Here is a 17,284-nt window from a genome sequence, read left to right on the forward strand (position 1 = left end):
TTAGTAAGAATGCATTCAGTTAAGGAGGATTTGGGTTTCATCTCTGGTGGCCAGACTGTCCAGCAAAGGAGGTGAGGGATTGAAGTACAGTTCAGGTGCTTGGTGCAGAATAAAAGGTGTAGTAAGATCTCTGTTGGGAGTCTTACTAGTTGAAAAAATACAGCATCAAGCCAAGAAGCCTTTCGGTCCCTTGTTGTGATTGTGTTAAGAAGGTCAATATTGGAGAGCTCTTGCAGTTCTGTGGCAATTACCCCATCACACTGAAGCATGTCTTAATCCTGCATTGTATGTGTAAGTGGAGTGTATTGTGCTTTGATCCTTGCCACAACAGGCTCACCTTTCTTGGGCTTTGGAAATCTGCTTAAGTATGGATTTCAGTCATGGAGAACAAGGCTCAACTGTGCTCCTGTGGTTTGTCCTGAGTGTGTAAATCCCTGGCTTTCACCTCAGCACACAAAATGCTGCTTACTTCCCTCTGTGCTGTTACCTCTGACTGTGGCTTGGGGTCGTGTTGTTTTTACTTTGTTAGAGAAGCTTTATAGTTGTGCATGACATTGACATTCAAGACCATGGGTCAGCTTCAGCTCAGCCAAGATGTGGAAGATGCGTTTTGTCCTTTGGTAATTAGGTAAACTAGTGGCATCTCTTACTGTCTCTAAAAGAAGCCATATTTCAAGAATTTGGTAGAAGAGAAATTAAGTGGAGTTTTCTACTACTAGTGGAGCCATGGGAAAGGGATCCAGTGAAACTATGTTGTGGTGACATTGTGGTTGCAACAAGAGGTTCTTTACTGGTGTGCTGTGTAGTATCATGTTAGTAACAGCTATTGAAAGAACATAACAGTTAACCCTTCTTGAAGTAGGACAGTCTTTTTCTCATGTGACCTAGACACAGGAAAAAATGTGGTGCTTACCATGATTTGATGGGAAACTGGGTCAAGGTGTGTACTGGCTTACTATTTTCTAATTGGTGTATAGAAAATGGTCTATATGTTAAGTACCTAGTATTTTGGAATGGCATTTGCAGAGACTTCCTGAATAACTTTCTTCCTGCCTGCCAATATGGAAATTACAATTTCTTTACCTCTGAACAGAGTTCAGTGATGTTCAGAATAGTTGGACTTCTCATCTGTTGTCTCCTCCTTGTTCTGCAGCAGTGTGTGCTGGCAGAGAACCATCTCTCAGGATAACAAACTTCAGTACTTCTTAGGAGTGGGGACTTAAGGACTAGAGCTCTGTCCCCTTCACATAGAGCACTGCAATGTTCAAACCCACAGTTTCTGTGTGTCTGGAAAACTTGATGAATCAAGATGCTTGGGAATAGCTTTGCAAGCTTAGGATGTCACTAACCCCCTAGGGAGTTGATAACTTCTGTAACTTGGCTCTTTCTCTTCCCTGCCTGGCGTGAACATTTGCTTTAAGATGTTTCATAATCTCTGGGATACTTCCAAGATCGTGTGTTTCATGGAGGGAGTTGATGAAATTCCTGGGTGTTTCTTTCTATTTCAGGTGTAATGCAGTGCCCTTGTGAGCGTAGGCTGATGCTGTTGGGAAGGGGGTCAATTGTTACCATACCTGTACTTAGTGTCCCATACATTTAAAGGAAGTCTTGTAACCTTTTGGGGAGCTTCAATGTATCCACTAGCTGATGCACATCTTTGCAACTTGGAAGGAGTAAATCTGGGGGTGGTGGATTTGCTGTGTCCCTTGAAATCTGCCCAGATTTAATTGGGGCTGAAATACTCGGGGTGGGGGGGGAGAGAAACAACCAGCAAACCCCTCTCATAGTTTATATCACATGCCTCAGAAAGCATCAGTGTGCCAAAGCAGTATTCAAACAGCAGTGCTGTAGCCTGGAGCTGAGCCATTAAGCAGCCCACTTGTGAAGCATGGGCTGGAAGGAAAGCTGGGTCAGGTTGTTCCCAAACAACTCTGTACCAAACCATCCTGAGACAGCCATGCTCTGGAGGGCTAATAAACAGTTCACACAGGCAGCTATTCCCCTCTGGCTGCATCTTCAGCCTGCGAAGTGCAGCCGCTCTGGACACGCATCAAGGATCAGCTGGCACCCAGCTCTTTTCACCTGTGGTGTGTCAGTGGTTTATTCTGTCAAAAGTGGTAAATAGGCTACCCTGCCTGGTTCTGTATTGACAAGGGTATCCCGGTGCTGCAAACTTGGGGCATGAACATTGCTGCTGTTTAGTGAGGGTTGTGTATAATGAGACCCTACCTTTCTTCTGTCAGCCTCAGTGTAGAGCACAGATGGAGGCAATTGAAGAGAGCCATTACAGCATGTGAAAGCTGGAAGTACTGAAGACTTAGGAACAGGTTGCTGTCCATCCTAAGCTTTCTGGGTGCCTGTGCCCTGGTTTGCAGAGGTGCTGAGCTCTGCCTTACCAGGGAAAGGGAGCTGGTTCAGCAGGAAGCAGAAATGTTTGATGGTCTCTTGTTTTTTTTAGACACCACCAATCCATCATCTTACCACCCAACCTTGTCTGGGCCATCTCCAGCAATCTTTAAAGTCATCAGCACTGGCTAGTAGCCCAGCCCAGATGCTCTGTTCCCCTGAGGATGCCTTTCAAAGAATAGTTCAGGTGGTCTTTCAGGCAAGCTGGAAATGCCAGAGATGCTCAGTTAGGTTGAGTGTTGGTGTTTTGGCTGCCTGATCCACATATTTTTTAAATTTGTTTCCCCACCACATAAACAATGTTCTTCCATCATAGTGAAGGTGACATTTAAAATACTTGTGATGCTCTTGCATGCTGTGACGTCAAATGATCTAAAGAGGTGGGGAAAAAAAGGGAGAGGTGACTAATTCTGCAATCTCTTCCCTGTGTGAAGTGGACAAGTCAAGGACAACTGACTGAATGCACTTATCAGCTGCTGCTTTCCTTTCTGGATGCCAAGTGGCTGCGGAAGTGAGGAGGAAACTGATCTGCAGCTGTGTGGCTGTGCGCCTCCTGAAGCCCTTGTATGAGGGAACCAAGCTGGAGTTCTGTAGGTGACAGATGCAGTGGTATTTCCAAGCCTTTAAGAGTGCTACTGCAACGTAAAGGAGTGCTTGTTTCTTGTGGGCTGGCTGATTTGTATGCATTACTCAAAACCCTCATCTGCATAGGTGGCACTTTTAGTACTAAGCAGTGAGCTGCTGCCATGGGTATGGCTCAGGAGATGGGGGAACAGAGGGAACAAGCTCTGTTTGCTCCACTTGGTTAGCAGAAGGATGCTGAGTGTGGCTGTCAAGCCATTCCAGGTACCTTCTGTGGCACAAAATGGTGTAGGGAAGTTGTCCTCTCTGCTCCTGAGTTTTGGCAGCTGCTGGCAACAGTAGCTTTTCACCACAGCTCTCTGCTGTTGCCTAGTGAGGTACTAGCTGTTGGGCTGTGGAGACTATTTCTGGTGCTCAAAAGGTCCTTGCAATTTAGCAAGAAACTCCCCTCCTGGGCTGCAGATGAGGAAGGGAATTTGTCTATGTGCCATGAATCTGTCACTTCAGCTGATTTTTTTTTTTTTTTTTTAGTGTTGAAGTGAAAGCCTCATAAGGCAGAGGATTAAAACGTTGGTTACAAAATGGGAAATTACTGCACAAAGAAAAAAGGAAAAAAAAACACAGAAGAGGCAACAGTTAATACTCTTGAGCCAAGGAAACGGTGGCTTCTCTGAAGCTTATTTTAAGAATAAATCTCCTCAAGAACAAAGTCTTCTTCAAGAGCTGCTGTTTAGACCCCTGTTAACCTTTTCTTTCAAGAAGTAAATTGAATTGCAGTTTAAAAAGCTGGCAGAACTCATATCAGAGGAGTTTTGGCTTCACTCAGCACTTCATGTCAGGGTTTGCTGGCATTTACAAGGCACTACCTATATGATGCATTCACACATGTGAATGTGGTTCAAGGGTCACTTGCACTGCAGCAGTGTTGCAAATTTTTCCACACTGGAATGAATTGCTGAAGTTTTCTGTTGCTGCTTAAATCTAGCCCAAACTCCAGTTACTTGAACTTTGCCCAGCTGTTTCTCCCTGTTTGTTCTGCAGTAAGCAAACACTAAGAGGCAGAATCTGGGAATATGTGCTCTGGAGTCTAAGGGCAGGCTTGGATCATCATGCTGTGATAGAAGAGGGAAGGGAGGTTGGCTGGTTTTCCATTCTCAAAATATCTCAAGAGGCATCTCTGATGTGTTTTGTTTTTTTTGTTTTTTTTTTTTGTGAGATTCGGGAAACTGATGCAGATTTAAAGAGAGAACTTTAGATTTGTCCCTCATTCATCCAGGCAGCTACATGGTGTCAGCAGGGGGTGCTGGGATTGCTCTGCAGGGTCACTGTGACCTGCCAGAGGAAAGGAAATTCTAAGCACTGCAGATATTCTGTTTTCCATGCAATTTCCTCATTTGTGGTTGTTTGGTGTTATTTGGGTGGCTACTGAAAATCCTACGTGAAAATTTCTGGCATGTGTTATGCTTATACCTATAGGGATAAGGGAGATACAGGAAGAAAGGTGAAGTTCCTTCAGCACTCCAAACTTCACATAAGGTCAACGGGGGCATTAGAAGTGTCTTTAATATTACAAATTCCTATTTAAAAATAGGTTAGAATATTTGGTTGTGCTGCAGCAAAGCTCTGTTCCCCACAGTGTCAGTGGCATACCTGTGTGAAATAGATAAAATCAGTGTGCTCATACAGGCTTTCCAGGTGCCTTATGGGACAGCTCTGTACCTTGACATTGTACCTGTAGTACTGTGCCGTGCTTGCCTCCTTCATGGATTGCAGCAGGAATTCTCATGTTTTTTCCATATCAGGATAATAGAGCCTGGTTTTTTGGTTTTTCACAGTCTCTAGTGAAATGTCTGTGGGAAAGAGATAGCATCAAGGGTTTTGTGGGCCTCTCTCCTGTGGAATCTCAGAAATGCCACCAGTTTGGTGCTTGAAAACTAAATTGTCCTACTGGGATAACAAACAGTGTTGAAACTGAGCAGTGTTCTCTGCTGTTGTGTTACAGCCTTTCTTCTCAGTTTTGGATGTTTCTTAACTTAGGTGGAAGGTCTGCCTGACACCCACTACAATGTGCCCTACCTATTGTGCAACAGTTCTCATCCCCTGAGATACCCTCTGATGCCTTTTGTTTTTTTCCAGATTGTCCCCAGCCACCACAGCCTGAGAATGGAGGCTACAAATGCCACCCAAGCCCCTGCAACAACCCTCTGACTTCAGGCAGCGTCATAGAGTACCTGTGCGTAGAAGGCTACATGCTGAAAGGAGATTATAAATACTTGACCTGCAAGAATGGAGAGTGGAACCCAGCCATGGAAGTCAGCTGCAGGCTCAGCCCAGGTGAGTGCTCCCTTGACTCCAAAGGGACAGTCAGAATTGCCCTTGAATTGGCTTCTCAGATTATCCTTGAACACCAAGGCAGTGTGATGCTGAGGAAGTCCATACAGCTGCCTCTCATGGCTCCAGCAATTCCATAAATGTGGCTCACAGTTCTTTATTAAAACATCTTTTCTATAGCAGTCCATGAGATGCAGGCTCAGAGTCCCTCACACGAGGAGATGACCCATGGAAAGTAGTATAAAGGAGGCAACTTATTACTTATGTGAAGCCTCTTATTTTGACAGCTGTCATCCCAGAAATAGGGGAGGCTCTAACTGAAGCCTTTCCCATGCTACCTGCTTTTGTTCCTGAGGAGTTTGACAGTGCTTCCCCCTCAGTGGTCTGCCCCTCTGTGTGTGTGTAGAGCCAATCTGCCTTGCAAATGGGACGGTTAGCCTCCTGTGGCAGAGCGCTTGATGGTTCTGCTTTTCATTGCACTGTCAGAATTGCTAGGGGTCGGAAGGGATCTCTGGAGATCTGGTCTGATCTCCCTGCTAAAGCAGTGTTGTGAAGAGCAGAAACCCTTCAGATTTATTTAGCATCCTGAAGGATCCAGTGACCCTGTCAAAAATTTGGGGCCTGAAAAAAAACTGACCTAGTGAAATAAACATTGCTTTCACAGCACAGGCTTTGAAATAACTGGCCAGGATTAGTGATGTCTGAGGCTTAATTAACCAGTCTTACTGTCAGGTCTGAAAGGAAGAGGAGGTGGGAAACTGTAGAGAAGGCAGCAGTAGGTCTTCAAATGATTGGTAATGGGTAAGATCCCACCAGCTCCATATAGAGTGTACTTGAAGTGCCCTAAGTGATGCAGAAAATGGATTCTCTTTGCCATAAGGAAAAACATACCAGACATTGTTTTTTATACTGGGGGAAGGTCAAGTTACTTCTGAAAATTTTGAGAAAAACAAGTTCTAAACTACTAAGCCAACAGTTGGGCGTTTGACCCCCCACAGAATATGCAGAAAATGCAAACTGGTCCTTCAGCTTTTGTCTTCTGTTTGCATGTTTTCTTCCCCTCACTCCTACCTGGATGTGTGTCCTGCATTACCCTGCAGTTTGAGACCCATGCTCCTAAAGAGTGTGTTGCGTGTAGCAAAAGGGGATTGAGGAATCGGGTCCATAGAAAAGTCCTGAATGTGAAATTCAGGAGGGCATTTGGCAGTGGGAAGGGGAGGTTTTTCAGATCTGCCTAAAGATGGAAATTAAGGGCAGAGGCGACATACACAAGAGTCATTTGCTCTAGGGAGTATAGCATTCTAGGCATGATCTGTAGTACACAGCAATACCAGCTGCAGGCCGCACTCTCTGCTCCCAGTTTATTCCTATCTTGGAAGGGACCTTTAAAAGCCAAGCTGATTCCTGTACAGTCATACAACTGAGGAAGGATAGGAAGGGTCCTGAAGCAGTATCTGCCTTCCCTGGCATTTGTTTGTGTGAGAAAAACCGAATACTTGCTGCATCTTAAATATACACAGCTGGGTGACTTCCACCCCTTCCTTTGGGAGGCTGTTCCATTAGCCAAGAAAAAAATGTTATTTGGAACTTTTCCTATTGTTTGGCCTAAAATATCCTGCTTATTGTGCTAGACAATTATTGGTCTTGCTGGTGACATCAGGACTTTTTTGGCTTTTGCTCAGCCATATCTATATAAAACATGACCCTTGCTGCCATCTGTTAGTTCCCATGGCCTGTTTGCACTGTTTTGCTGTCTGGCTTCTCTTTTTCCACAGGACCCTTGTATAGGAATATTTTGGTTTAGGTTTAGGTTCCCTTTGGAGAGGTATCAGCCTGAGCTCTGAACTGTCCTCTAAGAGATAGCTGATGTGCTGTGACTGTACAGAGACTTGGGCTCCTCACCTGTGCACCCGAGTGTAGCTCCTGAGAGCAGGCAATGTGGGTGTTTTTCCTTCTCTTTGGCAGTGATTTAAGGGAGCAGATCATTTTACCTTGTGTTCCTCTTGATTTTCTAGAAAAGGAATCTCCTCCAACAATTGGAGTACCCACGCTGTCCATAGTAGCCTCCACAGCAAGCTCTGTCGCCCTGATTCTGCTCTTAGTTGTGCTGTTTGTTTTGCTGCAGCCAAAGCTAAAGTCATTCCATCATAGCAGGTAAGTGTAGCTGGAGTTTGGGGCTCAGAGGCATCCTGCTTCTGTGCAGAAGAAACCTGTTGAGGTACTTGGTTTAGGCCTTCATTTTGGAGCAACTTACCTCCTTGCTTCTCTGCTCCTGTTTTAATCACCTCCATGGCACTTCTGCCCTGTGGTCTAGCAGGAGTCTGGAAAGGTGGTCTGTGATGCAGGTGCAGGCCCCATTCTAACCCACCATCTCAGTGGCTTCCTCACTCTTTTTTTTCTCTTGGCTTCGAATGTGAGAAGTTAATGATCCCTACTAGCCTGGCTATAGAATCATAGAATCAAGAAGGCTGGAAGAGACCTCAAAGATCGAGTCCAACCTGTCACCCTAAACCTCATGACTATCTAAACCATGGCACCAAGTGCCACGTCCAATCCCCTCTTGAACAGCTCCAGGGATGGTGACTCCACCACCTCCCTGGGCAGCCCATTCCAATGGCCAACCACTCTCTCTGTGAAGAACTTTCTGCTCACCTCCAGCCTAAACCTCCCCTGGCGCAGCTTGAGACTGTGTCCTCGGATAGCTACCAAAGGATGTCTGGATATGTATATGCACCCCACCAGCCTGTTTTGTGTGATCCTGTGAAGATGAGTTCAGACAACACTGCTGGTTAGATACACGTACAAATCTGACACTGTTCCCTGCTGTGGGCAGAGAACCCTCATGGCCTGGGTTTGTGGATGAGAAGAGGGACCCAGCTGAGGTCAATAGGGTCGCTGTGGACTCTCTCTTCCAAACCAGCTCCTTCAGTAAGAGCAGAGACATGGCTGTCCCTCAGCAGTGAAGCTGAGAGCTGGGGACCTGGAGTCTGCCCTTTTCTGGAGAAGTCTAAACCACTGGAGAAGAAAAATTCTGTCTCAGGACTCTGATTTATGGGTCTGGGTGATTTGCCCTGTGCCAGTTCAAGAGCTGTCTGCCCTGCTCTGACAGAGGTTATCTCGCCAGCAGCAAATGTGGCAGAACAGGCAGCGCTAGGTGTGGCAGTGTAAGAAACCCAAATCAGCACCGGTCAGAGCTCTTTTTTTTATCTGCCAGCTGTGACAGCAGAAGGTTCTGAGTCATGATCTTTGTCAGATATAACTGTGGAGGCTGGTGAGGTGGGAAGCAATGTAACCTTTTCAGCTCTTGCTGCTAAATCCATTGAGCACTGTGGATTACAGCCCCTGCTCATGGCTATGGCAGTTCACAGTAGGGCTTGCCCTCATTAAACCACCATTCACGTTTCTGTCTGTTCTCCCCAGATAAGTCAGTGGTGAGCATAAGATCTCTCTTATGGGAGGTTAATGAGGTTCTCAAGAACATACATACATATATATATATATAAAAATAAGTATAAATCCTTATTTTTTTTGTTTTGTTTTTTATCTCCTCCCTCTCTCTTTCTTTCTTTGAGGCGAGACCAAGGCGTGTCTGGAGATCAGGTCTCTATCATGGTGGATGGTGTCCAGGTGGCATTGCCTTCCTACGAGGAAGCAGTGTATGGCAGCGCAGGGAACTGCATCCCACCCTCGGACTCCCGGGTGCAGATCGTGCTCTCAGAGGGAGCTGGGCAGAACAGAGCCAGAGAGATGCAGCAGCAGGACCAAGGGGCTTGCAATAGCTTCGAAAGAGAAGACGAAGCCCCAGGACATTCTGGACTATGTGAAGCCAGTGGCTCTCGGCGCTCTGAAACAGTTCTTGTGCATCAGGCTGCCACCTCTTCCTGGGTAGCTGGCATGGCTAGCAGTAGACCTGTACACAAAGAAGTCCAAGATTCAGAAAGCAGTGACATACAGAGCCTTTTATCACTCACTTCCTCCGAGGAATACACAGATGGTACGTGGCTTGGGCAAGGAGCACTGAATGAGACCCTTAAAAGAGTAGGTTCTGTACTTGACTGTCTAGGATGAAAATAAGGAATGCCCCTATGTATTCCAGGCAGGAGAGGAGCTTTTGAGAAGAGGTGTTCCAGTCTCCATGACATGTTTCACAATTTAGGTGTGCCAAGTGTTTAATGCTTCCTTTGGAAGCATGCAGCACTTTGAGACTGAGTGTTCAGGACAGACTGGAAAGACTGTTCACGTTCTGCTTACACACTCTTGTCTTAGCAGAGGATTTGCAGAGAAATGGCATCCTCCAGCACCATAGTGCAAATGCAGTAAAATAGCTGTGTTTGTGGAAAACAGGTTAGTGGGAGGATATGTCTGGAATAAAAATCCTTTGAGATGTTTGGGCTCTTTCATTTCCAGACTGTTTTTGTAAGCAGCTTACTGCCCCAGTGCATACAGTGCTGCAGCCTGAGCATGTGGGAAAACCTGAAAGGGATGTGCTTGAATTTACTGTGCAGGGCAGAGGTGCAGGTTTGTTGAACAGTCACTGCCCTTGCATTCTTCACTTTCATTCTACCCTAAAGGAGCAGCTTTATCATGACAGAGCTGATGTGAAGCTGCAGCTTAAGGTAGCTTCTGTAGAAACCGCTGTGTCTTAGGCAAGAAGTGTAACTGGCTTGTAGATGAGTCAGGGCAGAACTTCTTTTCCATGGTATCAAGCCTTGCAGCTGTAGTAGTGCTACCCAGAACCTGTGCAGTAAAAATGTTAGAGGGGACTGCCACTATAAGGTGGAAATGGAAACAAGTCCTGAGATATGGGCATGAAATCCACATCTGCTGTGTGAACAGCAGAAACCCAAAAGTGAAGCTTAACAAACTGTCCAGAGTGTAGAAATTAGAGGGTGTTACCACTGCACTCTGTCATCTTTAGCACTGCCTGGATACATGTATTGTCTCTAAGGCTTGCTGTACACTGCAGGAGACCGTAAAGCTGGTGTTCATAGCTCAAAGATAAGAAAGCTGCAGCTGGAGGAGGATGCATTTCTCAAGGTTAGGTAAGGACAAGGGTAATCCTGGCATTTCCAGCCCTTGCTGCCATGTAAGAAACATGTCTTAGGCATTTTGAGGAACTAAGATGGATGAAGCCATGGGAAAGAAGGAAACTGTCATTTGTAACTGTCATCTAAACATTGTTGGTGAGGCTTTACTGCAAATACTGTATCTTCTTGTGGGACCCCCAGTTCAAGAAAGATGTGGAGAAACTGGACAGGCTCTGTTGGAGCCTGCCAAGATAGTCAAGGGAGCTGGGCTTCTTTAGTCTGGTGAAGCAACAGCTGAGAGCAAAGCCAACAATTGATTATAATTACTTTATAGAGAGTTGAAAAGATTGTGGAGCCAAACTCTTCTCTGCCAGGTGATATAACATGGGGAAGTGGTAACAAGCTGTGTAACTTGGTAGATTCATATTGGACATTTAGGAAAATGTTTTGTGCTAGGAGGGTAGTGCAGGATCAGATGGGCACTCAGAGTTAATGGAGTTTCTGTCCTCAGAGGTTTTCAAGTCTGGAGCTGGTGATGATCCTGCTCTTTGGGCTAGGTTGGAGCAGAATCTTCCAGCGGTCCCTTTTGCTCTGTTGTAATGCCAGGAAGACCACTGCAATACCATCTTATAGAAGCCTGTCTTGCTTTCAGCAGTAGATTTTCTGGGGTGTGTTGAGCTGCAGAAGTTTGACTAATATTGTTGGTGTTTGTTTTTGGTTTTTTTTTCTCTCCCCACCATTCAGATATTCCATTATTGAAGGAAGCATGAGGCCTGCTGTGTTTGTCTAGCCTTCTCCCTCTTGGATTTCTTCCTCCCTCTCTTGCACCTGCCTTCAGGACAGAAGCACTCTGTGCAGCCTTCCCCATCCTTGCAAGCTGTGCCCTGGATACCTCCAAGCAGAGATGCCCTCAGCTGAAGATCCAAAGGATGTTGCCAGGTTGCCTCCTGGATGCACCAGTGGAGTTGGTGCAGCGCTGGCTTCCCCATTCCATAAGCATCAGGGGCTCAAGGAACGGAGTGGATTTGAGCTCTACTCTCCTCTTCCCCAGCCAGATGTTTGACAGCAGTCTCAGAAGAGCTGCTCTTTTCTTGTGCCTTTCTCCTCCTCACACCGGCTTGTTGCAGCTTATCAGCCTTTCCAGCCCTTCTGCTGCCTGGAGAGCAGGGGCTAAAGCTCCTTGCTCACTGGCTGCAGACACAGTTTATATATAGTGCATATGTTACATAGGCTCTTCTTCCAGCGTCCTCTGTCACAGGGCAAGACAAAATGCATCACTGGGACTGAAGCTGGGCTTGGGAGGGATCCCAGTGAAGGGGCAGCTTGTGATGTCTAGAAGCACCTCAGATGAGATGGACTGTGACAGCTTAGCTGTGCAATAACAGTTCATTGAGAATTGCTAGAGTGCTGAAGGCTGAGAGTCCAATGTGTAAACCATCTGCAGGAGTCCATTCCTGAAAATCACCACCACCTTCTCCTTCCTTCTCTACCCATGCAGCCCACTTAATTATGCTGTGTTTCTAGAAGCTAGGGCTGGGACTGTGCTGCCAATAAAACAATCCTTTTGGCTTTGGTGTGGTGCCAGAGCAGCTCCTGGTATTGGGTTGTAGAAGAGCCTTGCAGAATTGCCAGTGGTTAGCAAGGTCCAGAAAGCTTAGAGGATGTTAACCCAACCCTGTTGGCCCCATTCACTGAGACATCAGGACTGGAACCAAATTTATGGCCCCTGCCCTCCTGAATAAGCTCTGTGTCTTGAAGCTCTTTCAGTTAAGGTGGTTCTGCACAAAATCTTGGGTTCCTTTGGTCAGATCTCCAGGCAGAAACAACCCTTTTGAGATGGTAACTATTCTCTCAGAGGCTTGTGTGTCTTGCCAGCATCATACAGCAAGAGTCTGCTGTTTTATCCTTATGGGCTTCATTGGACCCACAGAAGGGCTTTTTCCTTGGGGCTGGGTGTGAGCAGCATTTATAAAGTCTCTCAGAAATACAACACAGTTGCCTGTTTCTGTGAGGCAAGTTTGGCTACATTGACAGCAGTGCCAGAGGACACCATAACTTATTCCTGAACCTATGTTTTGAAGATCTTTCAAGTTCTGATAGCAGGGAAAAGAAAACCCAGAATTATGTATACCTCTGCCCCCTGGCAAAAGTTATCCCCAGCAGGTCAGAACATCCTGGTTGCTATTAATAGGACTCTGTTTTTGCTGGAAGCCACATTCATCTGGGCTAGGTGATCCAATCACAAAAGCATTCTCTACACCGAGGAGGTCTGGACACTGTTCTGTGGGATTGGTTTCAGCAAGAAGTTGGTTTCTTAGATGCATGTACTTTGTCATAGCTGTCTTGAAGTAACCAGGGAAGTGTTTGCCCTTTAAGAAGCTGCTGAATTTGAGTTGAAGGAGCAAAATGTCATGGCCTTACACATGGTGTGGTAATGTGCAGGTAAATAGGGATGCTGTCTTCACAGCTTTGCTTTTGGTTTATGATCCTCACTGTCCTCATTGCTCTGGGAACATACCATCATGGCACTTGGTGTAAGTGCCACAACACCTTTATACATAAAATCACTATGTCTGAGCTCCAGTTCCTGGAAATGGAGATTGGCCATAGTATCCAGCTACCTACTGCTGCTTCCATTCCTGATTAGCTGTTAAGTCCCAGGACATCTGGGAGAGTGTGTGCCTGGGGATGGAAGAATACCATTTTCCCTATCCATGTTTCAGAGGGATGTTATTAATTTAAAAATGCAGTGCTTTAAACTCCCTTCCCTGTTGCAAATGATACCTTGCATTAACACAAGGATTTGATAAATGCCATTTGAGTAATGCTTTGTTCAGTTTGAATGACGACAGTGCCATGTTCTTTAGCAGTGGGCTGCAGTGTCTCAGCTTCAAGCACTGTGCAGGGCAAGTGTTGTTTACACATCTGGTGTTGGAGTTGTAGAAAATCAGTATGGGGAGGTTTGTATTTTGGTTTTTGCTCCTACCTTGGACATGACCTAAGCTCAAGCACATTTTCTCATTCACTGGTTTATCAGGACAGATGGAGGAATTCAGTGACCGTAGTCTTAGGGAGCATGGAGGGAAGACTACAAGACTTCTTTCCTGCTACCTAACCGAGTTGGAGCAGGAGGAGTTGCTCTTTATGCATTTAAGGTCCTGTCTACTCAAACTGACCCTCAGCAGTCAAGGTGTAGAAGCCTTCCTGCAAGAGACAGTGCTTTAACTCAGTGTTAGCACTGGGGTGGTGAGAGAATCCCCCAACAGAGCTGGAGGCCTAACCTTGCCCTGGTCGAGTGCTTGTTCCACCAGCAGAATGCATGTACCATGTCACTCTGTCTCCTGCCTCTGCTGTTGTAAAGCAATCAGATGCCAGTTGGGAAGAGAAAATTCAGTTTAGGAGAAGAGGTGGAAGCAAGCTGCACAGAAGAGTGCTTTGATTTTGGTTTTTTTTTTTATAGAATTGTGGGAAACAGCTTTAATCAGAAGTGGGGGGGAAGTGCAGAGGTGGAGGAAAATATGCAAGCGTAGATCTTGTGATCAGGCATAACAGGCACCTTCTGTTGGCTTGCTGAGGGTAAATCATCAGCTCCCAGGCCAGTTTCTGCTGTGCAGTGCTTGCAGGAAAGCCTGTCCCTTGCAGCAGCACTTGTAGGAGCAGGCCCCAAGGACCCGTGCAAGCCTGAAGATGGAACATGGTCTGGGGGCGTCACATTCGTCTCGCTCACATCTTCAGCTTTAGAGTTAGTTTCCATATAAAATGAGGTAGAATGGCTGTGGAGGAACCAGAGAGATGTTTACTTGGCAATGTTTTTCAAGGGGGAGGGGGAGCAAAGCCTCACTTGACTGATTATCAAGTGATGGTTATTCATTCATGTTTCTATTCATTATGCAGAGGCTGAAGGATTGGGAAATATTTTTGGCAGAGATTTAGGAAGAACTATAAATTGCACAGTCCTGTATTTACTGATGGGAGTGAGGGCTGAGGCTTAAAGATCCCTGTGTTGCAAGCTCTGCTCAATCTCAGGAGCATTCATTACCTCTGAGTAGAGTTTTCTCTTGTCGTCATCTATGGCTCTTGCCATAGGTATGTGCAGCCTGGATCTCAGCGTGGTAGATGGGGAGGACAGGGGTTCAGCCTTGCAAGATGTAACATTGATTTATTCTTTTTACCATTATTTTTTTTATGATGGGGCCACAACTTCTTTGCCTTTTTTCCCCACCTATGTCTGGCAAAAGAATTCAAAGGGAGGCTTTTTTTTTTTTGTCTTATTTAACACTCCCAACATAATCATCTCATCCTCTTTGTCATGCTGGATCCTATGACATTCAAGAACATTAAAATGATATAATTACATTGGAAGGATAAAATAGCACTTGTTTCAAACATTTATGCTATTTTTTGGAGTCTGATAGATTACAAAAACAGGGCATTTCAAAAATTTGGTGTATTATGTGCAATAGAAAAAAACCTCCTTGTTCCCTTTCAGTTACATAGTTTGTTTGTGGGGTTGGTTTTTATTTTTATTATTTGTTTGTCTGGTTTTTGTTTTGGTTGGGTTTGTTTTAAAAAAATAAAATGCAACCTACTGCAGTGTTTACAGCCCAGGCACTGCAGAACTGGACCAGCCTGAGGGAGCCAGAAAGTGAAGCTGACAGTAACCCATGGGGAAGTGAGGCAGTCTCCTGCCAATCTGCATCATGAAGCTCAGCTCAAACAGTAAGCCAACTTGGATTGTGTTGGAGCCTCCTGCCACCTTGAAGGGGGTCAGCAGTGGTACTGGTGAGAGAGATGAGTTTGTGTGTTCTGGTTGTAAATGGCTTGCAGCTCCCCAACAGAAGAGGTAAAAAATGAAATCAGGAGAGATGTGCTGCAACACGTGAGCCTGTGGAGTTGTTGCAGACATGAAACGGGAGGGAGAAAAGCATGGGGGAGGGGGGAAGGCGGTTTGTCCTTTTTCCTTGACCACCAGGCAACTTGGTGTGTAGAAGAATGCTTGTCAGCAAGTGTGCTGCTTGTTTACTTGTTGAATGTCTTCCCTGAGGTTTCTCTGTGGCCTTTCAGTGTGGATGTGATGCTTTTATTCGACCTTTCAACGCATGGAGAAGTCAGGTGTGTTAGGAAGAAATCTGTTCTGGGGAGGAAACATCCGAAGGTGCTCCCAGAGGTAGATGACATGGGCCAGTACTGAAGAGTCAGGGTAAGACAGTAAAAGGCTCAGCCACTGGAATTAATCTGGGATGATTGGCAACATTTTTCTGTGCTGCATTTGCAGCACAAAAAAGGAAACACAAAATGGGGACTAAGGAAGAGCTGTGACTGAAAACAGGGGTATGCTGCAGGCTAACAAGGGTGCTGTAAGGGAGCTTGTGCTTTGTTGAGATGGTTTAGCAGACACCAGCAGGCTTGCTGTATAAAAAAAAAAATATTGGCATACAACACACTGAGATGTCCTTGCTGACCTTTTTAGAATGTGTTTGCAAAACCTGGTTTTACTGTTCTGGTAGCAGTTGTTTTGGGGAAAAAAAAGGGGGGGCAAAAAACTCTTATTCTATCCAGATAACTAATTAAATCAGTTTCACTTTCTGGTTTCTGTAAATAAATGCAATAAATCCCATCCACTTTGCACATCCTGTCTCACCCCATCCTCACCCTTTACCAGGGAGCTGCAGTTTGAACTTGCTCTTTGTGAAAAGCCTTGTTTTGCAGAAGAACTTAATTAGAAAACATTTATTATCTTTGAAAATGCAGAGGGGTTTCTTAGAGCAGGCTTCATTTTAAGACATATTTTTATACAGGAGATAAGCTTCCCCCCCCCCCCAATCCTCCATTCCCTCATCCCACCCTTCCACACCAGGGCAGAGCACAATTCCCACACTTCTCTTCAAACTCGACCCTCTGTGTCTGATGTACCTGCCAGAGTGGGTTCTACTGATGCTCTGCATATACTTTCCATAAGCTGTGCTTTTGCTTCTGCCCTCGAGTAAGCAAGGACAGAGGCAACTGAGTTGCACTGGAAAATGTTTTAGTTCTGATTCTCAAATTTGCTTCCCTTCAAAAGAAAACAAACGAAGCTGTCTGTGGAGCAGATGTCCTCTGATGTGGTGGGTAGGCTGATGGTAATTGCTGATGCAAATGCAAGGGGAGCTTGATTGCCTTTGTGCATTACTCTTTCCTTCTTTCCTGTCTGTTTTCTTTTTTTTATCTGAATTGCACCACTATGGAATTATTTGCAGAATGGTACTCCTTATATATGTGGGATTTCACAACAGAACCATAATTGATGCTGTGCAGGATGTCACTCGATCAGTTTTATTTTGCTTTATTTTATATATATTTTTCAGGTATCCTGTACATTGCAGTGGGTGTGAAGATAGTATTTTAATATTTGTACAAAGTTTAATTTAATTGTTCTATGTATATAACTGCATTTCTAAATTAAAAAAATTCTTTTGAAGTGAAGCTTTCATCTTTCGCTTGTTTTGTTGGTTTTGTTTAACTGCTTGGGTCTTGAGGACTGAAAATCTTGCAGATCTCTAATGAATTTTGTTGCAGTAGTGCAGTATATCATGTGAAAATCGGGGTGAAACTAAAACCTAGGGATGCTCAAATGGCTTGGAGAAGGAGGTACAGAGTTTGGGGCAGCCTTAGAATTGTCTGTTTCTAAGCTCATCCTCTCCTGTCAGAAGGAAGTTCCTTGGTGTGCCTGCATATAACTGTGTGAGAGACAGGGCCAGGATGGTTTGAGGGCCATTCTGGGAGAGCTGTGATCACTCAGGTGCCATCTGGACCTCTTGTCTTTGCTGATGTTCATGGCAGTTGGTTTTAGCAAATGTTCCTCATCCTGCCAGCTTACTGCACAAGGTTGCCTTTGGTTTCTATAGCAGTGTGTGCACATGGAGCAATTTCCTAATGGAGGAATCCCCACAAGTGCTCTG

The 17,284-nt window shown here is 45.3% G+C and overlaps 1 protein-coding gene across 3 annotated transcripts in view; it reads left to right on the top strand.

Moving 5' to 3' along the window:
* SUSD6 (sushi domain containing 6) overlaps positions 1 to 16,768 on the top strand; it is an 83,173-nt gene extending 66,405 nt beyond the window's left edge. For all 3 annotated transcript variants that reach the window (XM_054400117.1, XM_054400119.1, XM_054400118.1), the window contains 4 exons: positions 5,125 to 5,322; positions 7,335 to 7,473; positions 8,892 to 9,313; positions 11,091 to 16,768. In XM_054400117.1, the coding sequence (XP_054256092.1) occupies positions 5,125 to 5,322; positions 7,335 to 7,473; positions 8,892 to 9,313; positions 11,091 to 11,116 (785 nt within the window). In that variant the 3' untranslated portion in view covers positions 11,117 to 16,768. The remainder of the gene's footprint in view (positions 1 to 5,124; positions 5,323 to 7,334; positions 7,474 to 8,891; positions 9,314 to 11,090) is intronic.
* The last annotated feature ends 516 nt before the right edge of the window (positions 16,769 to 17,284 follow it).

The sequence above is a fragment of the Indicator indicator genome, chromosome 4 (assembly GCF_027791375.1).
Source record: "Indicator indicator isolate 239-I01 chromosome 4, UM_Iind_1.1, whole genome shotgun sequence".
In the NCBI taxonomy this organism is placed as follows: Eukaryota; Metazoa; Chordata; class Aves; order Piciformes; family Indicatoridae; genus Indicator; species Indicator indicator.